Source organism: Callithrix jacchus, chromosome 22 (genome assembly GCF_049354715.1).
Source record: "Callithrix jacchus isolate 240 chromosome 22, calJac240_pri, whole genome shotgun sequence".
NCBI lineage: Eukaryota > Metazoa > Chordata > Mammalia > Primates > Cebidae > Callithrix > Callithrix jacchus.
This window is the reverse complement of record NC_133523.1, coordinates 33,799,903-33,818,162: the sequence shown is the minus strand read 5'-3', so window position 1 is coordinate 33,818,162 and position 18,260 is coordinate 33,799,903. Positions and strand designations below refer to the sequence as shown.

Genomic DNA, 18,260 nt, shown 5'->3' with positions numbered 1-18,260 from the left:
CGAGCTGGGGACGGAGCACTCCCAGGGAGAGAGGAAAGATGCTCTGGGGGCAGCCCCGCCCCTCCCTGTATCCCCAGCAGCCAATGGGAGCGCGGTCCTCCTGACGCCCCCTGGGACGTGTAGTCTGGGCAGGGGCGCCCTCGGGCGCCGCCGAGCGCCCCTAGACTCCACGTCCCGTCGTGCGCTGGGAGGCGCGGGGATTGGCTGAGCCCCGCCCCCGGCCCGCCCCGCTCCGCTCGCGCCGCAGCCCCAAGAATGAATGAAATCGTAGCGCGCTGGGCGGCAGAGCGGGCGGCGCAGGCCGGGCTGGGCCCGCGCGCGGCGGCAGCGGCGCCCCGGGCCGGAGGCGGCCCAGCCGAGCGGGCCATGGCTACCGCCATTCAGAACCCGCTCAAGTCGTGAGTGTCCCCGCCGTCCCCGCCCCCTGTCCAGACCCCCCCACCAGGAGCCCTTCCCCCGCCCGCCCTGTGGCTGAGGAGGGGGACGCAGCGCGCGGACCCGTAGTTGAGTGGGGGCCCCCAGCGCAAACCGTTGCCCCGGGGGTCGGCCACCCCCTGTCGCCCCCTGGGGTTGGAGGCGGGAGCCTCTTCAGGGTCGCGGGGGCGCCTCTTCTTTGTCGCTGTCAGTGAAGGAATGTGGCGCGGGCTGGGGGTGGCGGAGGCCGTTTCCCCACCCAGAGTGGGGGTAGGGGTTTCCCTCTCCTCCATCTCTCCCTCAGGATCTCCGGAGGTGCCGGGCCTGCCCCGGCCGGGGCTGGAAGCTCGAACACCTGAGTCCGGACCTCGGTCCCCAGGGTTTCCATCACCCGCTCTCCCCTCATCAAAGCGCCTTTCTCTCTTTCCCCTTCTTTCTCTGGGGACCCCGGACCTCGCGGCCGCAGGGTGGGAGCTGAGACGTCGGGGGTCCACGGTTCCATCCCCGCTGCCTCCCTTTTTTCCTTCTGGGATCTCCGGGAACTAGAACCCCGAACCCACGGCCAGCATGGACCGCGGCATCCCTTCCTCTCCCCGCCCATACACATCAAACCGGAGCATCTCTGGTCCCCTCCGGGACCGGCCCGGGAAGGGGGTGCCTGCCGGGAGCGCCCTCGGTCTCCGGGGATTCCCTCCCTTTCTTCCTGGCCGCGGCCCTCCGAGCGTTCGCATTCCTCCCGGGCCCGGTGGCTGGGGACCGGGACGCCTGGGTCCGAGCCTAGACCCTCCTGACCCTCCCCTCTCCCTGCCATCCCTCGCGCTCTCCACCCCTCCCCTTCCCCCTCTCCATCTCGGGCTTGCTTCCTCTTCGGGATCCCGGACTCCTGGGTCCCAGAGCTCCCCACCCCCACCCCTAGTTCCTAGGCGGTGACAGCGGTCTCCCAGTGACAGGCGCTTGGCTGCTCCCGCCCTCCCTCCCCGCAGGCGAGCGCAGCGCTCCCCTCCCCCTCCTCCTGGGCCTGGTGGAGGAGGCGGAGGGCGAGCGCCCGCGGCGGCGCCGCACAAAGGGGCCGGGGCGACCTCCCCACCCTTCCCCCAACCCCGCTCGCTGGCTGCCTTGACCTTGAACATCGAGGGCTGGGGGCGGGGCGAGTGGGGACAGGGAGAGAGGGAGCGCACCCCCCACCCCACCCACAAGAAGGGCTGCGCCTGCCGGCTGGACCAGAGGCCGCCAGTTGCTTCTGGTTTCTGGCGGGAATGGGGGTGGGAGGTGGAGGGTGGGAGTTGGGAGAGGAAGGGGGGCAGGGACTTAGAGGCACGCGCCTACACGTGTGGCTCCGCCGTTAGCAGGGTGCCGGGAGCGAGTGTGTGGGACTCGGGTCCGTGAGAGGTGGTGCATGATGCTGACACCCCTCCGCTGCCCTCTCACCCTGAGTGGCACACACAGTTGTCTCTCATGTGAGGGACACTGCACAATGGTTGTGAGCAGGGTGCCGGGAGCGAGAGCTCCTGTGCAGGTTGGTGGATCTACCCCGCACTCTGACCCTGGCCCAGACACTCCCCCCCCCCCCCCAGGAGGTGTGCTGCATTGGAGAGCAGGGACCTGGGGAGAAAGCCTGGACTGAGAGGGCCCTGCCCCCTGTGCCCTCCCCTTCCAAAACGTATCTGCTGGGGTGAAGGTGGGGAACTCCCTGACTCCTGAAAGAATGTGAATCACATCCCTTGGGGAGAAGGAGCTGGAGGGTGCCGCCCTGGGAAGTTCCACTGCCTGAGTTCTAAAACCAGCTTGAGCCATGAACGTCCCCTGCCGCGAGCCTCAGTTTTGCCATCTGTGTATGGGGCTTTTTTTTTGTTTGTTTTTTTGAGACTGAGTTTCACTCTTGTTGCCCAGACTGGAGTGCAGTGGTGTGATCTTGGCTCACCGCATCCTCCACCTCCTGGATTCAAGCGATTCTCCTACCTCAGCCTTCCCAGTAGCTGGGACTACAGGCGCCAGCTAATTTTTGTATATTTAGTAGAGACGGGGTTTCACCATGTTGGTCAGGACGGTCTTGATCTCTTGACCTCATGATCTGTCGCCTCAGCTTACTAAAGTTTTGGGATTACAGGCGTGAGCCACGCACCTGGAGTATGGGGTCTTCTAACAGCCCTTACCACCCCATACGGCTGTCTCGGGGCTTAAATAAGGCCGTCTTTGTAAAGCGCTTAGCACAGAGCTCTGACCCTGACCAAATGTAGTGATTAGTAGGAGTAGTATCAATATTGATTTATGAAATTGATTTCTACTGTGGGTCAGCTCCACACAGGGCACTGGGGGATGGGAGCAGGAGGATTGTTTGGGCCAGGGAGAGGACTCGGAGGAAGTGTGCAGGAGTGTGGGAGGGGTGTGTGCAGGTGATTAGGCAGAAAGGAAAGAAAGGAGAGCCCGCTCCAAGTGTCAGCCTGGGTCTATGGGTAGAAACGCTGCTGGTGGGCCAGGGACGGTGGCTCACGCCTGTTTTTACAAAAATACAAAAATTAGCCGGGTGTGGTGGCACCTGCCTGTAGTCCCAGCTACTTGGGGGTTTGAGACGGGAGGACCACTTGAGCCCAGGAGGTGGATGCCTCAGTGAGCTGTTAGTGCCACAGCCCTCTAGCCTGGGCCATCAAGTAAGACTCTGTCCAAAAAAAAAAAAAAAAGAGAGAGAGAGAGTGAGAGAGAGAGAGAGAAAGAGGAAAGAAAGGGAGGGAGAGAAAGGAAACTGGAAATTCTGCTGGTAGAGGAGGGCTACACTCAGTGTCTACACTCAGGCTTCTCTTAAATCGACATGAGAGTCTGGGGTTGGGCAGGGGTGAGTCTGCGTGTCTGAGGCTAGAAGTGTGGGAATCAAGTGTAAGAGGGTGTGTTAGGGGACCCGAGAGCGGATGGGAGGTGAGAGAGGAAGGTGGGGTCATGGCTCACCGTGGGTGAGGCGTGGGGTGGCCACGATCAGGGCCTGGAGGCCAGAGTGATCGTAGGGGCGCCAGTGCCCCTCACTTCATTCCCTTGTCACCACTCCAGGTCATATGTGAATCAGAGACTTACCTCGTCCTGTTCCAGGAGAGGGGAGAGTCTGTGGAAAGGGTCTAAGACTAGAGGGGTGTGTGTGTGTGTGTGTGTGTGTGTGTGTGTAGAAGTGACCAGACCATGAGTGTAGGCGGCCTTGACTGGCTCTCTCTCCGGGGGTATTTCTTTCTTTCTTTTTTTTAAAGACAGGGTTTCACCATGTTGGTCAGGCTGGTCTTGAACTCCCGACCTCAGGTGATCCGCCCGCCTTGGCCTCCAAAGTGGTTGGATTACAGGCATGAGCCACCACGCCCGGCCACTGGCGGGGATTTCAAGCTACAAAAGAGGTGAAGGCTAGAGGGCCACTTCTGTCGGCTGGGGCGCCCCCTGGTGGACAAGGGCATTTGTGGGCGTGTTAATTCCAGCAGCTGCTCCAACCTGAATGCTGGCTCTACAGCGGGTGGAAGAGGGGAAGGGGGAAGGGGAGGGAGGTTAGGGTCGGGGGAGGAGAAGGAGGATGGAATGGTAGTGCTCCCGAGAGACTGGGTCAGTGTGGGTGACTGGGAGGGGGCGTCAGGACCAGTGTGGGAGGGACGTCAGGGTGCCTGCTCTCTTCCTTCAGTCTCACCTTCAAACAACCGCCAGGGGATTCCAGCATGTGAGTTCATCTTCCTGTGCCTCAGATTCCTCATCTGGAAAATGCAGATAATAATGGCCTCACTGGGTGAACTGTGCCCAGCAAATGGTGTGTGCATTTACACATTCAACAAATAGCTATTGAGCAGATAATTTTTTTGTTTTTTTGGAGATAGGGTCTTGCTCTGTCCAGGCCGGAGTGTAGTGGTGTGTGATCACTGATCACTGCAGTCTCAGTCTCCTGGGCTCCAGCCTCCTGACTCAGCCTCCTGAGTAACTGGGACCATAGGCATGTGCCGCCAGACCCAGCTATTTTTTATATTTTAGTTCTCGCTATATTGCCCAGGGTGGTCTCCTGAGCTCAAGCAGTCCTCTTGTCTCAGCCTCCCAAATTTCGGGGATTATAGGCAGGAGCCACCATACCCTGCTTACTTTTTTTTGTTTGTTTGTTTGCTTTTAGAGACAGAGTCTTGCTCTGCCACCCAGGCTGAAGTGCAGTGGTGGGACCACAAATCACTGAAGCCTCGGCCTCCTAGGTTCAAGCTATCCTCCCACTTTGGCCTCCCAAGTAGCTGGGACTAAACTCATGTGTCATCACACCCACCTAACTTAAAAATGTTTTTGTAGGCCAGGAGCATGGTCTCAAGCCTGTAATCCCAGCACTTTGGGAAGCCAAGGTGGTCAGGAGTTCAAGACCAACCTGGCTAACATAGTGAAACCCTGTCTCTACTAAAAATACAAAAATTAGCTGGGCGTGGTGGTGAGTGCCTGTAATCCCAGCTACTTGGGAGACTGAGGCAAGAGAATGGCTTGAACCTGGGAGGTGGAGGTTGAAGTAAGCCGAGATCAGGCCACTGCACTCCAGCCTGGGTGACACAGTAAGACTCTGTCTAAAAACAAATGTTTTTGTAGAGACAAGGGTCTCAGTGTGCTGCCCAGGTTGGTCTCAAACTCCTGAGCTCAAGCAATCCGCTCATCTCAGCCTCCCAATTGCAAACTAGAGCCATTGCACCTGGCCAGCATTTTTCTTTTCTTTTCTTCCCTTCTTCCCTCCCTCCCTCCCTCCTTCCCTCCCTCCATCCCTCCTTCCCTCCTTCCCTTCTTCCCTCCTTTCCTCCTTCCTTCCTTCCCTCCTTCCCTCCTTCCCTCCTTCCCTCCTTCCCTCCTTCCCTCCCTCCCTCCTTCCCTCCCTCCCTCCTTCCCTTCTTCCCTCCTTCCCTCCTTCCCTCCTTCCCTCCTTCCCTCCTTCCTTCCTTCCTTCCTTCCTTGACGGAGTCTTGCTCTGTTGCCCAGACCAGAGTGCAGTGGCGCCATCTCGGCTCACTGCAACCTCTGCCTCCTGGGTTCAAGTGATTCTCCTGCCTCAGCCTCCTGAGTAGCTGGAATTATAAGTACCCACCACCTCACCCAGCTCATTTTTGTATTTCTAGTAGAGACCGGATTTCATTATGTTGGTCAGGCTGGTCTCGAAACTCCTGACCTCAGGTAATCCACCTGCCTGGGCCTCCCAAAGTGCTGGGATTACAGGTATGAGCCACCACGCCCAGCCAAATTATTCTTTCAAGTAGCATTTAGGTATTACCATTGACATCTTGGTAAAGTACATATCACATCATTTGTGGAATAGCAAGTACTACCTGCCAGGTACCTTTGTTTTTTTTTGAGGTGGAGTCTTGCTCTGTCGCCCAGGCTGGAGTGTAGTGGTGTGGTGTCGACTCACTAAAGCTGGGATTACAGGCACGACCACCATGTCCAGCTAATTTCTGCGTTTTTAGTAGAGAGGGGTTTCACTATGTAGGCCAGGCTGGTCTCAAACCCCTGACCTCAGGTGATCCTCCCACCTGGGCCTCCCAAAGTGCTGGGATTATGGACATCGAGCCCCTACTCCTGGCCTGCCAGTTACCTTTAAAATGCTTTACCTATATCATTTAACCCTCACCACACTCCAGTGAGGCATCGTCCTCTTTTTACAGACGAGAAAACTGAGGTCCAAAGTGGTTAACCAAATAGCACCAAATAGCAGAGCTAGGATTTGAACCCGGAGATGTGACGACAGTTTCTAAGCCCCACTGCTGCTGTCAGGCCTGCAGAAGGCGTTGAGCAGGCTGGGGTGACCATGAGCGAGGCTGCTGGGAGAGACAGCCCCGGGTGGGGTCTTGAGCCAGGAGGGACTTGGGTGGGGGGGGGGTGTCTGCTCCAAGCATGCTGGGGAGAAGTCTGTGTGGGCACCTGGGAGGTGTCTCTGCGTCTCTTAGTATTGCAGTGTGTGTGCGTGTGGCTGAGTCCGTGCGAAGGTGTGTGAGTGGGAGTGTGTGGGAGGCTGTGAGTCTCCGCGTGAATGTGTGTGTAAACTGCCATGCGTGGGCGTGTGCGAGTCCAGGTGTGCGTGTGATTGTGTGCACGCGAGACTAGGATGTGTGGAAGAGTGAGGCCGGGTGAGTGCCCGGGGCCCCTGCCTCCGCACGGTCCCAGTCCCCGCGGGGTCCCGGGGGGCCCCCTGGCCTGAAACTACCACTCCCGGCATGGCCCGGGCGGGTCCGCCCCGCCGCCGCGATTGGTCGTGGCCCGCGTGCTCCCGCCCCCCGGGAATGAATGGATGGGCGGCCTCAGCGCCCGCCCGACCGCTGGGAGGACCGACCCGGCGGGGACCTGCTGGGGGCAGGACCCGGGGAGCAAGATGGCCACGGTCATCCCTGGCCCCCTGAGGTGGTGCGAGCGGGCGGGAGGCGGGGAGGGCGCGCGGGCGGGCCTGTGTGTGTGTGGCGGCCGGGGGTGGGGCCGAGGGGGTGTCGGGGGGGCTGTCACCAAGTGCGGGGGTGCGAGTGTGTGTGACTGTGGGTCTCTGACGAGAATGGTGTCTGATGCGCCGCTCCCCGGCGGGGTGGAGGGTGTGGGGGGCCTCCAGGTTCTTTTTGGGGAAGGGGACAGCGTCCCCACCCTGCGACCCTCTGGTCTGGGAGAGGGTGAAATGGCCCCGGGGTGCGGGGGCCTTGGCAAACTGGAGTGAAGTCCACACTAGCTTTGTCTTGGGATGTGGAGTGTGTGTGTGTCACTCATTTGTGTTCTGGTTTCTTGAATTTTCGGGGATAGGTGTGTGGACATGTGTCAGTTTCCTTTTATTCTGCTCTGGATATCTTTGGATATTTGGGTCTCCGAGTGTGTGTGTCGGTGTCCTCTGGAGCTACATGTCATTTGTCTTGTGTTCTGTGTTTGTGGGTATGTAGGGCTGCATATATATTTGTGTGTAAATTTTTGTGTGAATATGGGTGGGTTTGGCTTTCTGTGTTTTATATGTGTGCATCTGTGTGTGTGTCTATGTGTGATGTTTTAGATGTTGGTTTCACATTGTGCATCTTTGTAAATGTATGTACCTGTGTGAGTCTCTGTCATTTCTTTGTGTTGTGTCCACATACTGTCTGTGTGGTTTGTGTTGTGCCTTTGGATACATGGGGGCAAGTGGTTTGTGTAGTTCCTGTCTTTTGACATGGGTGTACTGTGTGTCTTTGGATGCATGAGGTGTGTGTGTGGTGTGATGTTTCCATGTTGTGTGTCTTTGTGTGGGTGGCATGTTTATGGTGTTTGTCTGTGTATACCTGATGTGTCTTTGTGTATGGTTATTTGTGTGGTCTGTCTCCCCATTATGGAACTTGGGATATTTGTCTTTTTCAATAGCTATTTATGTGTGCACGTGTGTGAGGTTTGTCTGTTTCTCCTTTGTGACTATTGGGATTTGTCTCTCTTTGTGTGTGAATTAGGTGTGACTGTGTGTGATTTGTGTTGTGTCCGCATGTGTTCATGTAGGGATGCGTCCGGGGGTGTTTTTGTTTGTTTCTGTACCGCGTTTCTACTCATGAGCTGGAGGCCTGTTTGAGTCCCAGTTTGGGGGCCCCTGGGCCCTGTCCCCTTCCCCCAGCCTGGGTTCCGGAGTGGGAGGAGGGGAGAGGTGAGGCTGGAGGGGTCCCCCAACCCTCCCAAGTCTGAGCGGGCCGGCTGCGGGAGGAGGGGTCCTGGGGGACCCTGCACGCCTGCCCTTGCTGACAGCTGCCCGCCTGCTCGCCGCCCCTCTAGCCTAGGCGAGGACTTCTACCGCGAGGCCATCGAGCACTGCCGCAGCTACAACGCGCGTCTGTGCGCCGAGCGCAGCCTGCGCCTGCCCTTCCTCGACTCGCAGACCGGCGTGGCCCAGAACAACTGCTACATCTGGATGGAGAAGACCCACCGCGGGCCAGGTACCGCCAGGAGGGCGGGGGTGGGGCGGGGCGGGGCCGACCGTCATACCGCGGCTGCCCTCTCACCCTCCCCCTCCTCCCCCCAGGTTTGGCCCCGGGACAGATTTACACGTATCCCGCCCGCTGTTGGAGGAAGAAACGGAGACTCAACATCCTGGAGGACCCCAGGCTCAGGCCCTGCGAGTACAAGATCGGTGGGTGCAGCAGCTAGGACCCCCATAGGTGTCCCAGAGTCTGCTGTGCATCCCAGCATGTGTCGGTCACATTTATCTGCCTTCTAGCAAGTATCTGTCTGGCCAACTATGTGTCTGTCTGCCCATGTGCATCTTGGGTGTATCCTGGAGATTCCACAGTTCTCTCTGAGTCACTAAGTGGCAACTGCATCTCCTCCTACATGGGCGCAGGTGCCCAGCTGTTGTTATTTATTTATTTTTGAGGCAGTTTTGCCCAGGCTGGAGTGTAGTGAGTGGCACAATCTCGGTTTACTTCAACTGCTGCCTCCTGGAATCAAGCAATTCTCCTCCCTCAGCCTCCTGACTAGCTGGGACTACAGGCATGCGCCTCCATGCCCTGCTAATTTTATATTTTTAGTAGAAGCAGGGTTTCACCATGTTGGTCAGGCTCGTTTGGAAATCCTGACCTCAGGTGATCCGGCCACCTTGGCCTCCCAAAGTACTGGGATTACAGGCGTGAGCCACTGCGCCCAGCCTGTTGTTTTTTAAACAGAGTCAGGGTCCTTACTATGTTGCCCAGGCTGGTCTTGAGCTCCTGGGCTCAAGGATCCTCCCGCCTCAGCCTCCCAAAGTGCGGGGATTACAGGCATGAGCCACCACGCCCCACCAAGGGGCCCAGTGGTATGGAGGGCACAGTGATATCTGTTAGTATGTGTGGGTGTGTGGAGTTTCTGACTGTGTCCCCTCCCCTGGAAGCTGGATGGGTCAGTGTCTGCCTGTATTTATTTTTTGAGATGGAGTTTGGCTCTGTTGCCAGGCTGGAGTGCAGTGGTGCGATCTTGGCTCACTGCAACCTCCACCTCCCAGGTTCAAGTGATTCTCCTGCCTCAGCCTCCCAAGTAGCTGGGATAATAGGTGCCTGCCACCACGCCCGGCTAATATTTTGTTTTTAGTAGAGATGGAGTTTCACCATGTTGGCCAGGCTAACCTCAAACTCCTGACCTCAGGTGATCCACCTGCCTCGGTCTCCCAGAGTGCTGGGATTACAGGCCTGAGCCACTGTGCCTGGCCATTTGCCTGCGTTTTTTTCTGTGGGTGCTTGAGGGTGTCCGCCTCTGTATCACCCCTTGGGCATCTGGAGGTCTCCATGCCTGGCTGGAGCTCTTTCCTCCCTTCGGTGTAATCTCCCCAAGTGTCTCCGAGTGTCTTAGAAGGCTTGTGTCTTCCTGCATGCGCCTGGTCTGTCAGGGCGCCTAGCTCCTCCTGAGTGTGTCTGGGTGTGTTGTGGCATGTGGCCATCCCTTTCTGTGGGTTGTAGGTGCCTTGGAGTGTCTGGGAGGATCTCTTCTTGTGTCTGGTGTATCAGGTACATTTCTGCACGTGTATGCCAGTCCATCAGGGGATCTGGACTTAACCTTGAATGAGTTTAGGAATGTCGGGGTCATCGGCTATTTCTCCTCTGGAGTCCGAGGGTCTGGACACTGCCCAGGAGTGTGGCAGTGTCCACCCAGCTGTGTGTCTTCCTGTCTGCGCCTCCTCTGTGTGTGTGTGTCTGTGTGTGTATCTAGCTGAGCGATTCCCCCTGGGTGTGTCAGTATCTCCTACAATGTGTCCAGGCATCACACCTGGCTGCGTCTTCCCCATGTGGGTCTAGGTATATCTGCAGGGCTAATTGTCTCCTTTCTTTCTTTTTTTTTTTTCCGCCCAGGTTGGAGTGCAGTGGCACAATCTCGGCTCACTGCAACCTCCGCCTCTCGGGTTCAAGTGAGTCTCTGCTTCAGCCTCCTGAGTAGCTGGGATTACAGGTGTGTGCCACCTTGCCCGGCTAATTTTTGTATTTTTTTTTTTTTTAGTAGAGATGGGGTTTTACCATGTTGGCCAGGCTGGTCTTGAACTCCTGACCTCAAGGGATCCACCTGCCGCGGCTTCCCAAAGTGCTGGGATTACAGGCATGAGCCACTGTGCCCTGACAGCTAATTGTCTCTTTCTGAGACTCTCTGAGTGGCCCTATGGGTCCGGTATGACTCCCCCATGTGTCTGGGTGCCCCCAAGGATCTGTCTATGCCTCTGTGAGTCTCTAGGTTGTATCTGAGAATGTGGCTTGCCTGGGCGTGGTGGCTTATGCCTGTAATTCCAGCATTTTGGGAGGCCGAGGTAGAGGACTGCTTGAACTCAGGGAGTTTGAGACCAGCCTCATCAACATGCTGAAACCCCATCTCTATCAAAAATACAAAAATTAGTCGGGTGTGGTGGCATGCCAGCTAGTATGCCTGCAGTCCCAGCTACTCAGGATGCCAGGGTGGGAGGATCACTTGGGCCTGGGAGCTGCAGTGAGCTGAGATTGCGCCACTGCACTCTAGCCTGGGTGACAGAGCCAGACCCCGTCTCAAAAAAAAAAAAAAAAAAAAAAAGAAAAGAAAAAAGAGAGCATGGCTGGGCGTCTTCCTTTTCGTGTCTGTCTCAGACAATCTGTCTGGATGTCCCTGTGGGTGTCCGTGTGTCTCCTCTGACAGTGTCTGTATCTATCTGTATTTGACTGGGTGTATTCGAGAGTCTGGCTGTGTCTCCCTCGCGTAGGTCTGGGTGTGCCCGATGCTCTGTGTCTTTTTCCGAGGCTTTCTGGGTATATCCAAAGTTCTGACTGTATCTCCTGCTGGGTGTCCAAGGGCATCAGAGGGTGTGGTTGGGTCTCCCGGGGTCTGGGGCTCCCTCCTAGGGTGTGTGGTTGAATTCTTGCCTCTGCTGCTGGCTGAGCGTTGGAAAGCCTCTTCCCTCCCCTAAAGAGCATGGTCCCCCACCTGCATAGTTTGAAGAATCCTCCAGGGTCAAATTCCCCATCTGACCCCCGCCATGACCCTGTCCCCAGACTGTGAAGCACCCCTGAAAAAGGAGGGTGGCCTCCCGGAAGGGCCAGTCCTCGAGGCTCTACTGTGTGCAGAGACTGGGGAGAAGAAGATTGAGCTGAAGGAGGAGGAGACCATTATGGACTGCCAGGTAGGGCCGCCCACAGGGGATGCCTCCCCCCTCAACCCGCCCGGCTTCCTCTCACCCCTCACCCCGGCCCACCCTCGCATTCCTGCTTTGTTTGGAAGAACTCCTGACTTACCCTCTCACCCCCAATCCCCACCTCTGCCCAGAGCCCCTCAAAAGCAGGTCAGTGCCCCCTACTCTCCTGACCTGTCTCCTTTCTCTGTGGCCTAGAAACAGCAGTTACTGGAGTTTCCGCACGATCTCGAGGTGGAAGACTTGGAGGATGACATTCCCAGGAGGAAGAATAGGGCCAAAGGAAAGGTATCATCCTGACTTCTCTTCGGGCCTCATTCATGGAGCAGGCCCAGTGGTCCTGCTGCTGCCATGAGCCTGACCTCATTGAATCCTCAGGGCAGCCTGAAGGGGTGGGGGATTTTATAGCCATTTTACAGATGAGGAAACTGAGGCTGATCTGTATTAAGTCACTTGCAAACCAGAGAGCATGCAGTGGGTTAGAGCTACCCTCATCCCTGTGCCACAGAGGAAGAAGCTGAGCGTTGGAGAGGTTCGAGGCCCCACAGCTAGGACAGCTGCAATTTGAATTTGCAAATGATGATTACGCTGTTTTCTCACGTTTTGTTTTTCAAGATGGAGTTTTGCTCTTTATTGCCCAGGTTGGAGTGCCGTGGTGTGATCTCAACTCACTTCCACCTCCTGGGTTCAAACGATTTTCCTGTCTCAGTCTCCCAGGTAGCTGGGATTACAGGCGCCCGCCACCACGCCCGGCTGATTTTTGTATTTTTAGTAGAGATGGGGTTTCTTTTAGTAGAGATGGCCATGTTGACCAGGCTGGTCTGGAACTCCTGACCTCAGGCGATCTGCCCACCTCGGCCTGCTGGGATTACAGGCGCGCCTGGCCTATTTTCTCACTTTCTTGGGCCCTCACTCCTGACTCTCCCCACAGGCATATGGCATTGGGGGTCTCCGGAAACGCCAGGACACCGCTTCCCTGGAGGATCGAGACAAGCCGTATGTCTGTGATAGTGAGTCCTTCTGAAGAGGGGGAAAGGCAGAGAGAGGGGGGGCCCAGAGACTCCCCACCTCGTGGCCCTCTCTCTCCCTCCTGTTCCAGACCCGGGTTGGGGGGATGCTTAGGTCTCTGACTGAGGTGGGAGGTGTGATCCTGGAGACCAGGGTGGAGGCAGCAGGGGCCTGGAGGGGCTGACAGGCCCTCCCGGCTCGCTTCTCCAGTCTGTGGGAAACGGTATAAGAACCGGCCGGGGCTCAGCTACCACTACACCCACACCCACCTGGCCGAGGAGGAGGGGGAGGAGAACGCCGAGCGCCACGCCCTGCCCTTCCACCGGAAAAACAACCACAAACGTGAGCTGGAAGGCCAGGTGGGGGTGGCGAGGGGCCCGGGGAGTGGGAAAGAGGGGCCCGGCTGGGGGCGGGGGTGGGGGGGCATTAGACATTTCTGGAAAATCTCCAGCTCAGCCGTTCCCTCCCCCACCGACCATGGGGATGCTGGCTCTGGGGTTGCCATGGCAACCAACCATCGCTCCTTCGCTCCCGGCTGGGCATAATATTTCTGGGTCTGATTTATTGTTTCAATTAGAGCTTGGGGAGGGGGGGTGATAGATGACTCCCCTCCCACCCTGCCTTCCCTTTCCCCTTTCTCTGTTAAGCTTTGGTCAAGGGTCAGGGCCTGTGGCCTGGGAGCCCTTGGTGTCCGCCTGTGCCAATCCCATGCCAATCCTGACGGCTGAAGGATGGGGGAGGGGAGGAGGGTTTGGGAGGGGCAGGAGAGAGACACCGTCTTCCCACCTCTCAGAGGGAGAGGCTGAGCGTCTTTATCCCAGGCCACTGCACACCTGGGCACCTCAGTGTCTACAGTTTTTCTTCTGAGTGTCCTCTGTACCAGCTCTTGGCCAGGGGCACCTGCTGAATTTGTTAGATGCAAATTACTGAGGGCGAAGGTGGGAGTGGCTGGCTGGGAGGCATGGATGTGAGAAGGGGGACAGGGAGCCCTTCTCTAGCTGTCTTCACCATGTTTTGACCCAATAAAGAGGACATGTCAGTGTCTCAAGGAGTTGGGAATCTGGCTGGGCACAGTGGCTCACGCCTATAATCCCACCACTTTGGGAGGCCGGGGTGGGAGGATCGCTGGAGGCCAGGAGTTGGAGATCAGCCTGGGTAACATACCAGGACCTTGCCTTTATTTATTTTTTATTGCTAAGTATCGCAGAACTTGCCTTTATTTTTAATTAAAAAAAATAATTGGAAGTCCCAATGAGAACTGTTTCCGCCTCTCCCCACAGTTTAGGGAAGCTACTCACTCTCCCCACCTCCCCACCTCCCCACACCTGGACCAAGAGGTCCATCCTGAGGCTGGGGGCAGGGTGGAGCCTTGCCTGTGGTGAGAGCCCCTCTCTCTGTCCCCCCTACCCCAGAGTTTTACAAAGAATTGGCCTGGGTCCCTGAGGCACAAAGGAAACACACAGGTACGGATGCCTCCCTCTGCTCCTAATGTCTGCAGCTACCTTTGCTGGGTGCCCCCGCCTGCCCCTCACCAATGCTGGTCTGCTGTCTTGCAGCCAAGAAGGCGCCTGACGGCACTGTCATCCCTAACGGCTACTGTGACTTCTGCCTGGGGGGCTCCAAGAAGACGGGGTGTCCCGAGGACCTCATCTCCTGTGCAGACTGTGGGCGATCAGGTGACAGTCCCCACCTGAGGTTTCTGGGGGCTGGGTGCAGAGGACATCTAGGAGTGCAGAACTGGAGGGTGGGAGGCAGGGTGGTGAGGACCAGGGGGACCCGGAGTTTGTCGGGGATACTGCGGATAACCACAGTTAGTGAGGCTGATTCAAATGCTGAGGATTGTGGGAACTGGGTCAGATCAATGAGGCTCCGGGGATAATGGGATGTGGCTCTCATGGCACTGTGCTTAGTATGGCATCAAGGGTGTGAGAGGCTGGGTGTGGTGGCTCACGCCTGTCATCCCAGCACTTTGGGAGGCCGAGGTGGGAGAATCACTTGAGGCCAGGTATTTGAGACCAGCCTGAGCAACACAGAAATACCCCATCTCTACAAAAAATTTTAAAATTAGCCAGGTGTGTTGTTGCATACCTATAAGTCTCAGTGACTCAGGAGGCTGAGGCCAGAGGCTCGCTTGAGCCCAGGAGTTTGAGACCAGCCTGGGCAACACAGTGAGATCCCATCTATGAAAAAAATAGCTGGCTATGGTGTCACACCACATTGGTCCCAGCTACTTGGGAGGCTGAGGTGGGAGACTTGCTTGAGCCCTGGAGTTTTTTTTTTTTCTTTTTGAGATGGAGTCTCCCTCTGTCACCCAGGCTGGAGTGCAGTGGGCCAGTCTCGGCTCACTGCAACCTCCACCTCCTGGGTTCAAGTGATTCTCCTGCCTCAGTCTCCCAAGTAACAGGGATTTAGGTATCTTTAGTACAGACAGGGTTTCACCATGTTGGCCAGGATGGTCTCAAACTTCTGACCTCAGGTGATCTACCCACCTCGGCCTCCCAAAGTGCTAGGATTACAAGCGTGAGCCACCTCGCCCAGCCCCTTGAGCACAGGAGTTTCTGACCAGCCTGGGCAACATAGTGAGACCCCATCTATTAAAAGAAAAATAGCTGGGATAGTTTTGCACTCTATCAATCTCAGCTACTTGGGAGGCTGAGGTGGGAGGATCGCTTGAGCCCCAGAGGTCGAGGCTGCAGAGTGAGCTGTGATGGCGCCACTGTACTCCAGCCTGGGCGACACAGCGAGACCTTGTTTCAAAAACCAAAACGAGACAAAAGGAGTAGCAAGAGACGGTGGCCAAGGCATGGCAGGTAGCAGGCTGTGCGGTGTGAATGACGGATGCCACCGCCTGGGCGCTGGTAGCAGGCTGGGCTTGCGGTGGAACTGTGGTTAACAGAAGGTGGTTCCCCATGCTGGACTGCAGTTGCCTCTCAGCACAGTGGGTCATGAATGGTGGTTGTCATGGCATCATGGGTAGTGAAATATGGTTGTCATGGTAACTCGGTATCCCGGAATGCGGTTGAGATGGCAGCGGGGCCATGGCTGCAGGCGACGTGCACCATGGGTCAGGGCTGCAGGTAGCGGCCTTTCGGGTGTCTCTGCGCTGGGGCCACGGAATGACTAAGAGCCTGGCACTGCACAGTATTGTGGGTAGCAGTTTGGTTGCTGGGGCATCAGGTGGGATGGGCTTTCATGGCATGAAACCGAGGTGTGGGGACCTTGTTGTGGAAGGCAGTTGCCATGGCATTGTGGCTGGGAGAGTGTGGCTGCCACGTTGCTGTGGTTAGCAGGACCCCTGGCCACTCTGCTGTGGGGAATGGAACGTGGCTGTCTCAGCCCGGTGGTTAAGAGTGTGGTTGCCACGGCGTTGTGGGTGGTAGAAGGGGTTGCCACAGCACTGTGGGTAATGGAATGCGGTTGCCATGGCATTCTGGGAGCAGAGTGTGGTTGCCATGGTGGGTGTGGTTGGAGACTGTGGTGGCCGGGGGACTGAGGCTGGCCACGTGGTTGCTGGGCAGGTGTGGGGACCCTGGCGGCTCATCCCGGCCTCATGAGTCATGGGTAGGGGCTGAGCTATGGCTTCCCCCAGCTGTCAGTGCCCACCAGGGGCGTGGTGACCCCCTAACTGCACCCCCTCCCCTTGGCCCTTAGGACACCCCTCGTGTTTACAATTCACGGTGAACATGACAGCAGCCGTGAGGACCTACCGCTGGCAGTGCATCGAATGCAAATCCTGCAGCCTGTGCGGAACCTCTGAGAACGACGTGAGTGCCGCCCGGCCCCCCCCCCCCCCGCCGTGCCCCCGATGCCTGCCCCGCCTATGCATCCGCCTCTGCCCCTCCAGCCTAAAGCCTGTGCCTGAGCCCTCCCTGTGATCACGAGTCCCCTGTGTTATCATTATGCTGGTGTCCATAAATCAAACCTGGTACTTGTTCCTCTTCATCTCTCCGGCTCCTCCCTAGAGCCACCTCTGAGGCAGGTGTTCCTGTCCCCACTTCACAGGGAAGGAACCGAGCTCAGAGAGGGGAAGGACCCTGCCCCAGGTCAGCCAGCAAGGGAAGTGGTGGAGCTGAGGTTTCAAGCCACGACCACTGCTGGCAGAGCTGGTGTCAGAGCATCTTAGTGTTGTTTAAAGCCTTCCACAGCCTGGGTAACCTGTAATCCCAGCACTTTGGGAGGCTCACACCTGTAATCCCAGCACTTTGGGAGGCTGAGGTGGGTGGATCACCTAAAGTCAGGAGTTCGAGACCTGCCTGGCCAATATGGTGAAATCCCCGTCTCTACACAAATACAAAAATTAGCTGGGGGCCTGTAATTCCAGCTACTCGGGAGGCTGAGGCAGGAGAATCACTTGAACCGGGGAGGTGGAGGTTGCAGTGAGCTGAGATAGCACCATTGTACTCCAGCCTGGGTGACAGAGCTAGACTCTGTCTCAAAAAAAAAAAAGGCCATGACCACTGCTGGCAGAGCTGGCATCAGATCACCTTAGTGTCACATAAAGCTTTCCACAGGCGGGGCATGGTGGACCCAGCACTTTGGGAGGCTGAGGAGTTTTGAGCCAGGAGTTCTAGACCGGTCTGGACAACATAGTGAGACTCCTGTCTCTACAGAAAATAAAAAAAGAAAGAAAAAGCCAGGCATGGTGGCACAGTCCTATAGTTCCAGCTCAGGAGGCTGAGGCAGGAGAATCATTTGAGCCCAGGAGTGTGAGGCTGCAGTGAGCTGTGACTGCACCACCACTGCACTTCCAGCCTAGGTGACAGGGTAGGACCCTGTCTCTAAAATTATAAAATAATAATAATGAGCCTTCCACAGAGTCTTCTAAAACCCCCACTATAAATGTCTAAGGGACCGTTGTCAGGGATGTGTGCTAGGCTAAGCAGTGTTGCCCACAGCTTTCCCGCTGCAGAGAGCTTCTCAAGGCCTCCCTCGGAAGGACACACCTCCCCCAGCCCCCTTGACCTAGCCCCTGCCCCAGCCCCCCACCCCCGTTTCTGGTGCCCGTGCCCCCAGGGTGCCAGCTGGGCGGGTCTCACCCCCCAGGACCAGCTGCTGTTTTGTGACGACTGCGATCGGGGTTACCACATGTACTGCCTGAGTCCCCCCATGGCGGAGCCCCCAGAAGGTGAGAGGAGAGGCGGGCACCACGTGGGGTGGATGGGTGGGAATGCTGTCTCCTGGTTGGCAAACACCCACATCCTCTGGGTGGGAAGGGGCTGGGGCAGCCCTCCCAGACCTGGGCCTGACTCCAGCCTCGGCTGCCCCCGCAGGGAGCTGGAGCTGTCACCTCTGTCTTCGGCACCTGAAGGAAAAGGCCTCTGCTTACATCACCCTCACCTAGGCCAGCTCTGCTCACCGGGACTCTGGGGTGGTGCTCGCCTACCTGCCTCTCCGAGCTCCTCAGCCCTCCCTGACCCTGAATGCCCTGCAGGGGGAGGAGGAGAAGGGGAAGCCGAGGGGGGGGTTGGGCCACCCCTCCCCTCTGTGGAAGTAGAATGTCTGCCCTGTGGGTGGGTGGGCCCGACTGGGGCCCGTCCCCCTCCCTTCCGCCCTATCAGTCCCTTGGCATATGGACACCCGGGGCCTCTGCTCCCCTCAAAGCCATACCCCGCCTCTGGGCGGGCATGGGGGGGTGGTGGGTGCCAGCCAGGGCATGGACAGAGCCTTTTTCTAAAGAAAAAGAGAAAAAGTTAAAAAAAAAAAAAGAAAAGAAAAGAAGTTAATATATACAAAGAATCCTTCAAGGCCTGGCTGGGTAGAGGGGCGCTGCTGA

General features: G+C 57.3%; 1 protein-coding gene across 20 annotated transcripts; it reads left to right on the top strand.

The window, feature by feature from the left end:
- Window positions 1-261: 261 nt before the first annotated feature.
- Window positions 262-18,202, top strand: DPF1 (double PHD fingers 1). 20 transcript variants are annotated; one of them, XM_035284774.3, is made up of 12 exons: window positions 262-398; window positions 8,148-8,303; window positions 8,390-8,497; window positions 11,343-11,470; window positions 11,678-11,767; window positions 12,411-12,489; window positions 12,698-12,829; window positions 13,900-13,950; window positions 14,044-14,163; window positions 16,139-16,251; window positions 17,531-17,612; window positions 17,758-18,202. In XM_035284774.3, exons 2-12 carry the CDS (start codon window positions 8,279-8,281, stop codon window positions 17,826-17,828), a joined length of 999 nt encoding a protein of 332 aa, XP_035140665.1. In that variant the 5' UTR covers window positions 262-398; window positions 8,148-8,278; the 3' UTR covers window positions 17,829-18,202. The 20 variants fall into 20 exon arrangements, with proteins under 20 accessions (XP_035140665.1, XP_035140656.2, XP_035140652.2 ...); XM_035284765.3 differs by having other exon boundaries at window positions 8,143-8,303; window positions 11,684-11,767; XM_035284761.3 differs by having other exon boundaries at window positions 8,143-8,303; window positions 11,684-11,767; window positions 17,501-17,612.
- Window positions 18,203-18,260: the final 58 nt, after the last annotated feature.

Coding starts and splice junctions, on each gene's coding strand:
- DPF1 (XM_035284759.3), top strand. CDS start 367: ATGGCTACCGCCATTCAGAACCCGCTCAAGTC. Junction 12,830..13,899: donor CCGGAAAAACAACCACAAAC/GTGAGCTGGAAG, acceptor CCCCTACCCCAG/AGTTTTACAAAGAATTGGCC. Junction 14,164..16,138: donor TGCAGACTGTGGGCGATCAG/GTGACAGTCCCC, acceptor CTTGGCCCTTAG/GACACCCCTCGTGTTTACAA.